Genomic DNA, 14,859 nt, shown 5'->3' with positions numbered 1-14,859 from the left:
TCTTTTAGGCAAAAATCTTTCATGAATTGGATAACTATAGGTTTCATAGCAAGTATAAAGTCGAGTTGTTGAACCTCTTTGCCTAATTGCTCTGCATCTTTTGGTTTTATTCGATGTTCGTGCCTTCTTTGGATTTTAACGTAACACATGTTGGTTTCGATCGGCAGTTGCATTATTCGGCTATTATTCGATAATAGAATAATATATGTAATTAACTAGATATTACGAGTATTTGCTTAACAATTTGAATGTATAACATGAGTCCAACCTCAAACAGTTTTTTCGATAAAACATTTGAGATCTGAGTATCTAACTTGATTGTGTTTGTTGAATATGTATTGTATACATCCGGTTGCTCTGGAAATATATCAACATAATAGGTGTCAGACCACCAATTATAAATCCCTATCTGTTCAACCAAATTTTGCAATTTTCACAGCTTTCTAAAATTTTTGCCTTACGTTTAACTTCATAGAAACCAGGTATATCCTGAATTGTACATGTTTCAGCTTTCTACATGCCAATTTTCAGCATACCTTTAAAGCCTTCTAACAAAATAACTGACCTTTAAATAGAAGTACTCCAAAACAAAAACCTGATTTTCTGGAAATCTAAAATTAGCATACTATGGAGCGCATTAATCCTCAATTTTTAATGCAAACTCATAGACAAGTAAATTTTGGCTCAAAATGATCTAGATATATTTATCTTTCACCAAATGTTTCATTTCTGCAAATTTGTTTGTTAGTTTAAGTAAACAAGGACAGCAAAAGCACTATTTTCTGTCAGAGTAAGTCTACTTTTACATACGTTCTAAATTGGATGGAGTAATTGGTGGTCTGACACCATAATACCCGATATCGGTTTTTGTTTGAGATTGTTGCTTCTAAATTAGTTTTCCTTTTTTCAAGTCCTAGATGGTCATTGTACGAGTTCCATGGTCGTATGTTTTAACTGTTTATTTGTTATATATGTATATATAAAATAAACCATTATTATATATACTATACATATAGATTCTACCTCTACATTAAATGTGATACAATCTGTATCCATTCGAGACAGTTAAATTTTCAACTTTAAACTGTCGAGAGTGAATTAATATCGTATTATAGAAGATGTGGCGGTGGAAACTGTTTCTCTTATGTTTGTATACGCTATACAGAACACTGTAGTACCTCTTTATGAATGATCGGCAAACAGATGTGTTCTTTTTTATATAACGGTCACTTTTTTACATGACATCACAATGACAATTTCAAAGGAAAGACAGAAACTTGGACGTCATAATTGATTTCGACAAATGACAAACTGAGATAAAACGATTGATTACATAAAAGAAATCACAATTAATATTTTTGTAAGAGAATCATGTGAGTGTTTTGTTGTACACAATTAAAAAAGTTAACATGTTATAAAACCTTGATAGGTCAACAAAACGATCAATATATTGTACGTATAAATCATTCATATTGCATTATTTCCGGTGTGATCTTTTAATGCAGTAAATAGATAAAAAGAAAACACTACCGTAAGTAAATAAAGCATAAAATTATGAAGCTGGTATCTTAATCTTGTTACTGATAATTAATATTTGATCTGAAAGCCTACCATAAAAGATGGTTTGTTTTTTTTCAAAAAAGAAATCGTAAAATATTTTAGTTGACAAACTACTATTTTGAATACATGCAATACTAATTTTTTTTCACTGCGAAATGTGTATCACATAATAGAAAAAGAACTATTGTAACAAGGTCAAACTATGAAAATTTAAATGTACATACCAAACCAGAATTCTCCAGTTATGTTACCAAACCCTTTTTCACATTCCACCCAGTTCTGATTAAAGTCAACTGATCCATCAAATCTTTTCTGAATAACCTAAATAGCATGAATATATATGAAATGTGAAATATTATATAATAATAGGTATACATCAATCATTTTCACTTAATGTGTTAACACATGTTTGTTTTGAATTGTTAAGTTGAAACAAATTTGCATAGATAAGGTAATCACTATTGGTATACTAAGCATTATAGTTTCTTTGAAATGCGAACCGCAATAAGGATTTTATAATATTTTAGTGTTAACAACGATTTTACTGTTTTTCTTGAAGGATTAGAAAAACAAACACTTTTAAAACATTTGTAGACGGGGAATGTTTATAATGAAGGACGACAAGCTCATTGGTAAAGGAAGGATTATACTGCGGTTGAACTAGTATGAACGTCGACTAACGATTTTTCACAAACTGTTCAATATGATGTGTAGCTTGATATGGAATTTAATATGTAGAGAAATTGATTATTTGTGATTATAAACCAAAAATGTAGTCTACATGCTGAGTTTCCTGGCACAAATTGTGAGAATATCCATGTCTCTATTTTGTAAAACTGACTTTGTAACTATATAAATCGTGTTAAGTAAAATACTAAACTAGACACAAAGTATGACATACTGTCCAACCTCCGCCGTCTGTAGACATATCACAATAAGCCTGGACAGACTTTGTGCCGTTGGGATATATGTTGTACACACCACTTTCCAGCGCCTGATTGCTGTTATTTTGTATATCTGTGCAGTCTCTATTGTTTCTCTCTTGATTTGATTCTGTATTTAAAAAAAAATAAACCACACGATGGCATCATGATTGGTTAGTTGCTAAAACAAAATGTAGTATTTTTGAAATAAAAACAATGAAAAATAAATATGAACAAAAAACGTACGCTTTTAAAATTGGTACACGTTGATGACTGTTGTACCCATTTTTTTACTATTTTATATATTGTGTCTGTTTAGTAAACGCATCATTGTAAATATACGGAATTTGATGAGACTGTCATGAAAGTGAGAGGGTTAGCGCTATAAAACCAGGTTTTATCCACCATTTTCTACATTTGAAAATGCCTGTATCAAGTCAGGAATATGACAGTTCTTGTTCTGTCGATTTGATGTGTTTTGTTATTTGATTTTGCCATGTAATTATGATTTAGTAATTTCCGAAATGATTTTCCTCTAAGTTCAGTATTTTTGTGATTTTACTTTTTAATTTCATACTTCGTATTTCTGTCATCTCTTCGTTATCTGTTATATCTAGTATTGGTGTCAATATCTGCACATTAATAATACATTTGATCAATCATTCAAATAAACTCATCATATATACCAGGATTGGAATTTTTTTATTTAAGAAAGATACGCGTATCGTCTACAAAAGACTAAGGTAGAAAATCCTTAGTATGTCAAAAATTCTAAGTTTTGTTATAAGTTAATTTATAATTATGAACATATCAATGACAAGTCAAGTCAACACAGAAGTGCTGACTTCTGGGTTGGTGATACCCTTGGGGAAATATATCTCCACCAGTAGTGGCATCGACCCAGTGGTTGTAAATAAATTTATAATAGATACCAGGATTGAAATTGTATATTTACGACAGACGCACGGTTCGTCTAAAAAAGACTCAGCAGTGACGCTCGATCAAAAATATTAAAAATGGCAAATAAAGTACGAAGTTGAAGAGCATTGAGGATTAAAAATTCCTAAAAGTTTTGCCAAATACAGCTAAGGTTATAAAAAATCCTAAAAGTTTTGACAAATACAGCTAACGTTATCTATTCCTGAGGTAGAAAGTCCTTAGTATTTCAAAAATTCTAAGTTTTGTTATCAGTTAATTTATAATTATAATGAAAATATCAATGAATACTCAAGTCAACACAGAAGTGCTGACTACTGGGTTGGTGATACCCTCGGGAAATAGATCGCCATCAGCAAAAGACTCATCAGTTCGCTCGAATTATTTTTCCCTTCATGCCATTTTAATAGATGGCCCTTTTTAAATTTTTCATTGGAGCGTCACTGATGAGTCTTTTGCAACGAAACGCACGTCTGGTGTAAAATTAAAATTTCAAATACAACCGATGGCCATTACAGTTTGCCAATTAAACAGATCACCAGATATAACAAAGTTGATCTTTTCGATTATTAATTTAATACCAAACAGAACACAATAAACTTGCGGAAAAGATGGTATACAAAAAAGATTTGAATACCAAACTTCTGTAACATTAACAAAATGTTTTTTGTTGCATGGAATGAATTCAAACAGGATAACAAATTATGACTCTTGTAAAATAAATTTGATACTGAAGTTTATTTTTCAAGATTTTGAAATAAAGTGTGCATATGTTGTTATGAAAGGGCATACATAGACAGTTGACATGGCGTAAGTATCTTCTCGACCATATGTTGATTCTGAGGTAAGAGGAAATAGAAAAATACTTCTATGTAATTGGCATAATTATAACTTGCTACTTGCTTTTACAATTCTAAAATAAAGTCACAGTTTATTAAAAGCACTATATAATCATAAAGCTACTCTTGTAGGTGCAAATTTGTAAGACTAACATTTCAACCATTCAAATGAACGCATTGTATATATCACTCAACAACTCCGATGTTTGCAGGGTAGGGTTTGACACCAACAAACTAGTTAAACCATGACACATTCTGTATTAGACATATTCACCATTAGCCGATACCGAAACTGAAACCGAAACTGATAGTGAGGAAAATGGTAAATCTTTCTAATTTTAATTGACTCAACCCATTTAATCCTTTATATTGTTTGAAAATAATTTCAAGGGCCTATAAAAGAGTTAAGAATAAATAAGAGAATAAGTGGAAGATTATATATCAAACACTTCATAATAATTCGGTGTTTTCCCCTTGTAAGTTATCTTTTGACTACTTTCCTAATTCCTTATTGTGATGAAAGTTAAGAATACAAGTTTCTGCATCAATCGAAAGTAATGCATTTGGATATGATCCTTACGTGCACAAAAAAATATATGTAGATCTCCAGTGCATTTACGTTTTTATATTTGTTAAAAGTAGCATGCACGAATGTAAAACATAACATTGAATGACTTGTACATAAAGTTCTAACTGCTAACACATGTCGGTATTGAGTTAAGACATTACGAATGAGAATACAATTACATCTTCTCATGTTTGTACATATAAAGCAAACATTTGAAAGTTAATTATCGAGAGAGATCATCTTTTTAGCATCCTTGTTGAAATTAAAGAAAATAGCAAAGTAATATTTACATGATTGATTGAGAGTTACCTTAGCATTATAAAGTTAAGCATAATTTATTCTATCAAAGTTGAAAACCAATCAAAATATTACAAACGTTAATGAAAAAGTTGGTTGAAAAAAATGAAACTCATCTATTTAAAAATATTCGTTCTTTTAGTGACAATCATTTAAAAGAAAAAAATTAATGAGAATATATGATCGAGTGAACTATTTCCCGCAATCGTTTGTGTGCTTTTATTGTCCACCTGTCACAGTTATAGCTGATATTTGAAAAAAAAAATGAAAAAAGTACAACCGAGCTTGAAAACCAAATCTTTATATTTATGAACAAATTTAGTAGAGGTTATAAGTAAGTTGTGGGTATTAAATCCCTGGCTTATTAATTTACTAGAAAAACATATATTACGTTCATTCAAATCAAAATCGTCACAACACACACGGGCAAAGCAATTGAGTAAGATGGTGCCAAAGAATCATCACCATAAAAAAGAAATTAACAAAAGGGAACGACACATCGTCCCTTTTGTCGTAAATATTAGAGTGGAGTTTCCAGAGTAAAAAATATTTAAATCTAGGACATGACCGTTATAACCGTTTACATTTGAATTATTTGAGGTAAGTTTCTTTGGGTAAATTTTAGCAGCTTATTTAGAAAAAAATATCATGAAGATAACGGTAAGTGTTGTTGAATTCAGCAATTAAACTGGGCGTTGCTGCGGTTGGAAATACATTTAAATTGTGATTCATGACAGTACAAAAACAATAAATGAATTATAATCAGAGTGCCCTCTTTTATCATGCTAGCTCACAAATTTATCACAAAGCATACCTGGTTTGTCAATACATTCTGTAATGGTGTCCTCGGACCTTCGCCTTTGTAACTCTTCTAACTTGTCGACACCATTTCTCAGTTCTTCTATAGTTTGATTAAGGTGAATAATCTCTGTGTTAGTATCAGTCAAATCTTGTTGCTGTTCGTTAGTGTTTTCATGTAACTCGTTGATTTCGCATGAAAAATGACGCCGTTCGTTTTCAAGTTTATTTGTCAGATATTGATTTTCACTTTTAAGTGAAGAAATATCGTTTTCGTTTTCAATGACTCTTTTAAGTAGCTCATGCATATTGTCTTTCAACACATTTATGTCCGATTGGATGTATCTTGTCTCCCTTTTGTCCGCCTCTACAGAATTTTGTGTACTAGGACCAAACACATTACCGTTGCAGATACATATCAAAGAAGATAATATCAGTACTACTATGAATTCCATTTCAAAAACGTCTTCTTGTGAAAATGTATTCAAGATTTCAAGAACACGTAGACAACTTAAATGTTTGTGTCAAAATGAACCAACGATAGTTTAATGACTTAAAGGGAGGAGCAATATTATATTACACTTAATGCATTGTATTATATTTTGTCCTCATATAAATATATGAGAAATCTGAACTTACACAATGCTTATTGTTACTCATTTCCTCTTTTTATGGGCGCCCTTGAACATGTTGCACTGAGAACACTTTAAAATATTAATAAAATTACTTAACACATACTTTATTGTACAAACCAAATGGATTAGACACAATGTTGTTAACTTAGTTCTGACTTCTCCATACATAAATAAACATTATATCTATATTGCACATTACATAAATTTGTAATTTTCTAATAAGCATAAAGGCATGAAAAATAATAGTAAAAAAACAACAACAATTGTTATTATAATATCTATAAAAAAAGAAAATGATACAAACGGCTAATAGGATATCAAACGATTAAATTTTGAATCATCAAACGCATCTAAGGTTTACACCAAACGATCGATCCAAAGGGGAAACACCTACTGATAAGAGTGTGTTTTTCAATGATATAATATGTACCTTGATAATTTGTAAATAGTAACTTAAAGGGGCACTACCTGTCAAATTCATGGTCACCGATTTGACTCAAATTCTCATATTTTATTTATAACAATGTGAAACATTAATCCAAAGTGTGAAATAAACAGTTTACAGAGCATAGGGTCAATAATATGTAGTTTCGTTTCGTGTATATTTTAGTCTAGACTCAATCTAATTAAATACCGAGTTGACCGCAAATGGCCATTTAAGCGATGTAAACATGAATATACTAATGAATAGATATAAATAGATTAAGCCAACACGTGCAGTTGGATTTTTCATAGGTCTGTTTAATTTTATTTTATAGATTTTTATTTACAAGTTATTTCAAATTGGGTTAAAACAGGTTTATCAACATTTTCTAATCACTGTTTTAATATTAGAAAACAGATTATTTGGGGAAATAAATATATTTCATCTTGTTTTTCCCGAACTGGGTTAAAAGTGGATTGGTGTATAGTAACGACATATTCGATCGTAAAGGAAATTTATCCGAAAGTTTTATTTTAAAAAAGTAAATTAATAAAACAAACTGGATTGCAAAGTTTAAGATGTTAAAGTGTCAGTCTGCCTAAGAATCAGGCAGTGGTGAAAACTTGACCAAAAAAACCCACCCAATTTGACAATGATTTCAGTTCATAATATGTAGTTATGCACAAAAATAACATTCATTTCCGTGTTCTGTTGTGGTAAAATAAGATACAATTTAGTTGAAATGCACAAGGAATTAACGAATAAGGGGAGATAACTCTGTAATTTGCTATTTTTTTAACCAATTTTCTAACCGAGTTATTTGATAATACCAGACACACACAAACGAAAGACTAATAATTTTTAACTCAGGATGATGGTAAGTATTAAATAGCATGATTAGCTCGGTGGGTTTTTTCTGATCATGTTTCGATTTTTACATAAATTGCCTGATTCTTACAGAGAATGGTACTTATATCCTGAATCCACGAAAAATGGATGCAAGTTTAAAAAAAAAAGAAAACTTCGTTAAGAGTATAATCAATATATGTAAGGTTAAATCAAGATGGCATCACAATCAAATTGAAACAAAAGATATCAACAATAAAATACTCTATAAAAATTTACTAGATAAGCAATATACAAAGCCAAACGGTATCAACACTTGGTCAAGATATTCAAAATTAGAATACGTACCATATATATCATTTGTATACGATTTTATATTTAAAATTTTAAAGGAAAATAAGTTCATAGTTTTCAGATGGAAACTGCTTCAGTATATTATTTCTACAGAGCAGCTACTATTAAAGTGGAAAATATCTGAGAACGATAAATGCAATTTTTATAAATCAAAAGAAAAAGAGTATCTGCATTTCTTTATTACATGTTCATTTTTGAAATATTTTTGGGAGAAAGTACATTATCTTCTAGTCAAAATGAATTTTCAGAACAAAATATTAGCAAAACATATAGTATTTGGATTCAAAATATCAGATCAAGAGTATAACGGTTTTGATTATTTCTTGACAATAATAGGTTTACGTATTTACAAGTCCTTCTATGTATCCGAGCAAAAACTTTATTTTTTAGATGTGTATGCTATGTTTATAAAGGAGCTACGAAAGATTATGAATGAGAACAAAACAGTATCTCAAAATGTATTTTTCATAAAGTTAAAAAAAAATGATTTAATTGATATTATATTCTGTGTATTGTCCTGGATACTCAGAAAGTATTCCACAGGGATACTTTATTGAAACTTGGACAATGAAGTAAAGTTGTAACAAGCAATTTGAAAAATAAATAAACTCATCATACATATACATAAAGAATATTTATTTGTTGTAAAAAAAAAGAACTTTAAATGATGACCGATGAAAAATCTGCCGATTCATTTCATTCATATCGTATCATTCTAATTTTGGATGCTAATGCTTTCTGAAAAGGTGTCATACCACCAATTACTCCCTCAAATTTAGAACGTATGTGAAAATAGGTCTACTCGGACAAAAAATAGTGCATTTGATGTCATCGTTCACCTAAACTAACCAACAAATTTGCAGAAATGAAACTTTTGTTAAAAGAGAACTATATTAAGACCATTTTGAGCCAACATTTACCTGTCTATGAGTTTGCATTAAAAAATGAGGATAAACGCGCTCCATAGTATACTTATTTAAGATTTCCAGAAAACCAGGGGTTATTTTGAGTAGTACCTCCTTTCGGAAGCTCTCTTCTTTCTTATATGATTTTGAATGTATGCTGAAAATTGGCATGCAGAAAGGTGACATCTGTACAATTCAGGATATACCTTGTTTCTATGAAGTTAAACTTAAGGTAAAATATTTAGAAAGCTGTGACATTTGCAAAATTTGGTTGAACAGATAGGGACTTTTAATTGGTGGTATGACACCTTTAGGAGAAATCGCACGTGCAGCCTTGACATTGAAAAGTATATTTTTCTGCCTTTACTTTGAATTTAAATCAAGTATGAATACCAATGAATGGATTGAAAAGCAAGAACAAAGACTTTTTTTGAATTATGAGGCCTATGGGGCACTCGGCTGTTTTTTGTGCAAATTGGGGGGAGGGAAGGCACCATATTCCAAACTGACCGTGACTTTTCCTAGGAATAAACAGAAAAAGACGATGTACAGCCATAGATTTGCTTTAATGCTTCACACAAACAATTTTGAAATGCCTTCAAACATGCAGGTGTCACACATTTGTCATAATAATCGGTGTGTCAATGATGAACATCTATCACATGAACCCAAGCATGTCAACAAAGACAGACACATATGCCGTGGACTTTATCCTGTCCGCTGTACAACACATCTGCCATACCCTGATTGCATGCTTTAAAAAGGTACAACAGTTAAAATAAACAATCCTTAGGCACACACTTTAAATATATATACAATATCTACAGTTATAAAGTACATCAACAATTAAAGGGAGATAATCACAATGAAAACCACACATATGTAAATCATGTATTTTTACTATTTTTATTATATCTTCTCAGATTGAACCCACTGCGATAATGAATTTTGTAATGTTTTGCAGCATGCAGGTCAAATTTTCTCTGACGTGTTGAAGTCCTGAGACATTTTGTTTCTTTTAACATTTTTCTGTTGCTGCTATAAACATCAATATGTTGGTTTTGTTTAAGGTGCTTTATGACAGATGAGCCAGGAGTAAGCTCTGCACCTTTGTACGGAGTATGGTAGAGTTACCAAATTTGTGTTTTATCAAGTGGACCGCTGTGTGAACACGAGCTGAGAAATTTCTACTGTGAGTAACCATTTTGGGATTGCACCTTTGCAATGTACGATTAAATGCTTCACATTTTTGAGTCGAAGTTAAAAAGCGTACAAGATCCAAACTTTTTGGACCTAACATCACATTGATGCAGTTCTCAACAAGAACCTCATCATCACTTGTCATTTTTAGAGCCTCTTTATTTGGAAGAAAACCCCTTTGCCATTGATCAGATGACATACCGGCACAAACATATGAATTGATTTGGCACGACAAACCACAACCACCACTGGAGCATTACACAATTGCCTTTATTACTACTGGCATACGACTTTTCACTGCAAATAATTCACTTTACATGTATGTGCGTAGGTTAGTTCTGCAGTACACCGTGCCTTAAGGTCCAACCCAAATCGGTGTTTCAGATTTCTTTTATTTTTACCAGAGAACATAGACAAACTAAAGGTACTGTTTTGTACGGCCCTTTTCATGCTATTTCCAAGACGTCTCACATCTCGAAGGACTTAAACATGTGAACATTGGGCATTTGTAATACCATTCACAGCTTTGTTGTCACCATCAGTAGTAACATGAGCAATTTTAAGGTTATCATTTAGTTCAATTGTGCATTGTCTAGCATATTCAGTTTCATTTCCGATTACTGAATCTTCTGCTAAATTTGCCGAACAATGTCCCGCATGATCTGGACACAATACCTCAATGCCTTTATTTTTTAACTTTGATGCAACTTGGCAAAGCTTATTACCAGTATAGACAATAACAATTTGTTTTCCTCTAGTATTATTCTCAACCATTGTTTGTACAACTTGGGTTCCAGTTTGGAACGCAGTGACATCATTATTATATATTGGGTTGTTGTATCGCCCATCCGTTTAACATTTACTAAGACAGGGTTAGCATAACCGACCATTTCATTTTCAGCGACAAGACTTTCCCTTATATCTTTCATGTCTTGTCGGTTAAAATTTACAATAACTGATCCAACTTTATTGGCCAGCTTTTGCATACCTGATAAATTTGCGGGAATAACATTACATGTGAGAGTGATATCTCGAAAACTCTTGTTCGAAGTATTTGTAGTCATTAAACCTGTCTGTATGCCCATATTAATGGTTGCAGCCTTTTTACTAGGTGCATGGGAATTTACCTCAATTTTTTTTTTGTGAAATTGACCAACAAAACCACATTTTACACATTTTAATCTCTCTTTCCATGCAAATCCCCATTTTTGGGCTGCATGGGAGTCAAAATCTAGGTCACCATCACAACCATTATACTCCAATGCATGTTTTTTAATTGCAGAATTCCACATAACACTCACTAGAGATGGAACATATTGTTTATATGTATGATTATCAGGATCGGGGACTGTTGGATCCAAATATTCATCAATCTGTTCAGGAAATTTGGGACGTGGCCGCAGCAGCATAGGAGGACAGGCAGATTGCTCAACATCATGAACTTCAAGGACTTTAGAACTTTTATGTGAAACTCTAGACTGCAAAACAGATTATGGGCGCCGAATAAAAGGTTCAGGTTCAATTTTAGGTTCAAACTTTAATTTCTTACCCTTGGCAGGTGGGATGTGTCCTTTCTGAAAGCCAATTTTTTTTTAGATAGAGCCTTCCTCTTTCGAGCCATTTTCTTGCAACAGATTTGCCTAAACTACAATTAAAGCTTAGTTTTTTAGCTATGAAAGCTATTAAAATACATGATTATAATTTGATATGCATTTAGAAACAGGAAATTACATGTATGTGCGTAGGTTAGTTCTGCAGTACACCGTGCCTTAAGGTCCAACCCAAATCGGTGTTTCAGATTTCTTTTATTTTTACCAGAGAACATAGACAAACTAAAGGTACTGTTTTGTACGGCCCTTTTCATGCTATTTCCAAGACGTCTCACATCTCGAAGGACTTAAACATGTGAACATTGGGCATTTGTAATACCATTCACAGCTTTGTTGTCACCATCAGTAGTAACATGAGCAATTTTAAGGTTATCATTTAGTTCAATTGTGCATTGTCTAGCATATTCAGTTTCATTTCCGATTACTGAATCTTCTGCTAAATTTGCCGAACAATGTCCCGCATGATCTGGACACAATACCTCAATGCCTTTATTTTTTAACTTTGATGCAACTTGGCAAAGCTTATTACCAGTATAGACAATAACAATTTGTTTTCCTCTAGTATTATTCTCAACCATTGTTTGTACAACTTGGGTTCCAGTTTGGAACGCAGTGACATCATTATTATATATTGGGTTGTTGTATCGCCCATCCGTTTAACATTTACTAAGACAGGGTTAGCATAACCGACCATTTCATTTTCAGCGACAAGACTTTCCCTTATATCTTTCATGTCTTGTCGGTTAAAATTTACAATAACTGATCCAACTTTATTGGCCAGCTTTTGCATACCTGATAAATTTGCGGGAATAACATTACATGTGAGAGTGATATCTCGAAAACTCTTGTTCGAAGTAGTTGTAGTCATTAAACCTGTCTGTATGCCCATATAAATGGTTGCAGCCTTTTTACTAGGTGCATGGGAATTTACCTCAAATTTTTTTTTGTGAAATTGACCAACAAAACCACATTTTACACATTTTAATCTCTCTTTCCATGCAAATCCCCATTTTTGGGCTGCATGGGAGTCAACATCTAGGTCACCATCACAACCATTATACTCCAATGCATGTTTTTTAATTGCAGAATTCCACATAACACTCACTAGAGATGGAACATATTGTTTATATGTATGATTATCAGGATCGGGGACTGTTGGATCCAAATATTCATCAATCTGTTCAGGAAATTTGGGACGCGGCCGCAGCAGCATAGGAGGACAGGCAGATTGCTCAACATCATGAACTTCAAGGACTTTAGAACTTTTATGTGAAACTCTAGACTGCAAAACAGATTATGGGCGCCGAATAAAAGGTTCAGGTTCAATTTTAGGTTCAAACTTTAATTTCTTACCCTTGGCAGGTGGGATGTGTCCTTTCTGAAAGCCAATTTTTTTTTAGATAGAGCCTTCCTCTTTCGAGCCATTTTCTTGCAACAGATTTGCCTAAACTACAATTAAAGCTTAGATTTTTAGCTATGAAAGCTATTAAAATACATGATTATAATTTGATATGCATTTAGAAACAGGAAATTGGATACATTTTACTATTTATAGCTATTTTTTACACCCCCTGTGGAAGTTGTAAATCCAAAGATATTATACCTGCTGATAAAGATGTGACCTGGGGACATAAATTAATAAGATTTCTAAAATATGTTTGAATAAAATTACTGTTGAATTTTGTTGTTTGTTGCCTTTTGCCAAAGTTAAGAGTCTGAAACCTATTTATTTCATTAAAAAAGACAAATTTCAATTTTTTTTCTCAAAAAATTCAAATTTAAATTGAAATAAAATTTAATTGATATTTTTTTTGGCTTAAGTAATTAGAGGTTTAAGTACTGCAATAAATGCTTAGAGACTTTGTGTGAAGAAATTTTAGATTTAAAGTCTTTTATTACTTCAAAATAACCGCTCATCGAAAAAAAAATAATCTTGGAATTTTACTCATAACTCCTATATAAAGATAAAAACAGAGTTTAATCAATTTTGAATGGGAAAAAAAATGTCTCTTTAGGTTTCATACCACAAATTACTCCTACAAATTTAGAACGTATGTGAAAATAGGTCTCCTCGGACAAAAAATAGTGCATTTGATGTCATCATCACCTAAACTAACCAACAAATTTGCAGAAAAGAAACTTTTGTTAAAAGAGAAATATATTAAGACCATTTTGAGTCAAAATTTACCTGTCTATGAGTTTGCATTAAAAATTGAGGATTAATGCGCTCCATCGTATACTAATTTAAGATTTCCAGAAGCCAGAGGTTATTTTGAGTGGTACCTCCTTTCGGAAGCTCTTTTCTCTCTTATATGATTTTGAATGTATGCTGAAAATTGGCATGCAGAAAGGTGACATCTGTACGATTCAGGATATACCTAATTTCTATGAAGTTAAACTTAAGGTAAAATATTTAGAAAGCTCTGAAATTTGCAAAATTTGGTTGAACAGATAGGGACTTTTAATTGGTGGTATGACATCAAAAACATAAAAAAACAAAAGAAAATTGACTGACCGGTATGCCTCCGTCATATTTGGCATTGTAAGAGTTATGTCCAAAGCAGAATATTAATGAAACACATGCAATAATTCCTTCACAATACTATGTGCAAGAGAACGCCATGTTAACTGCACTGTCATAAAATTTCAAATAACGTAATCAGCCTGTGAAGTCAAGTGTGGTACGCCGGTTGTTATGGTTATTTATTTTATTTTTTGAATTCCCGATAAACAGAATAAAGGATTTTTTGTTTTGGATACTGACTTTATCATGGAAAATATAAGGCTCGCTCTTCATAGTCACCTGATATTTTACTGTGTTAAAGTCAGAATAAAAAAACCAAAAAGTCCTTCATTCTATATTAATTATCATAAGAACAACGAAACCAGACCGTCGGGCAACAGCAGTATATTGTATCTATTTATTACCACCAGATATATAAATCCGTCAGTCCGTCAGGCAGC

At 32.0% G+C, this 14,859-nt stretch overlaps 1 protein-coding gene across 1 annotated transcript in view; it reads right to left on the bottom strand.

Moving 5' to 3' along the window:
• LOC134689726 (fibrinogen C domain-containing protein 1-like) overlaps positions 1–6,437 on the bottom strand; it is a 37,998-nt gene extending 31,561 nt beyond the window's left edge. The window contains exons 1-3 of the mRNA XM_063549692.1: positions 5,938–6,437; positions 2,462–2,613; positions 1,785–1,881 (exon numbers count right to left, since the gene is read on the bottom strand). Of these exons, the coding sequence (XP_063405762.1) occupies positions 1,785–1,881; positions 2,462–2,613; positions 5,938–6,376 (688 nt within the window). The 5' untranslated portion in view covers positions 6,377–6,437. The remainder of the gene's footprint in view (positions 1–1,784; positions 1,882–2,461; positions 2,614–5,937) is intronic.
• Between the last annotated feature and the right edge of the window lie 8,422 nt (positions 6,438–14,859).

This window comes from Mytilus trossulus, chromosome 11, assembly GCF_036588685.1.
Source record: "Mytilus trossulus isolate FHL-02 chromosome 11, PNRI_Mtr1.1.1.hap1, whole genome shotgun sequence".
Classification (NCBI taxonomy): Eukaryota; Metazoa; Mollusca; class Bivalvia; order Mytilida; family Mytilidae; genus Mytilus; species Mytilus trossulus.
The sequence above is the reverse complement of the archived record's forward strand: the minus strand, read 5'-3'. Positions and strand labels throughout refer to the sequence as shown.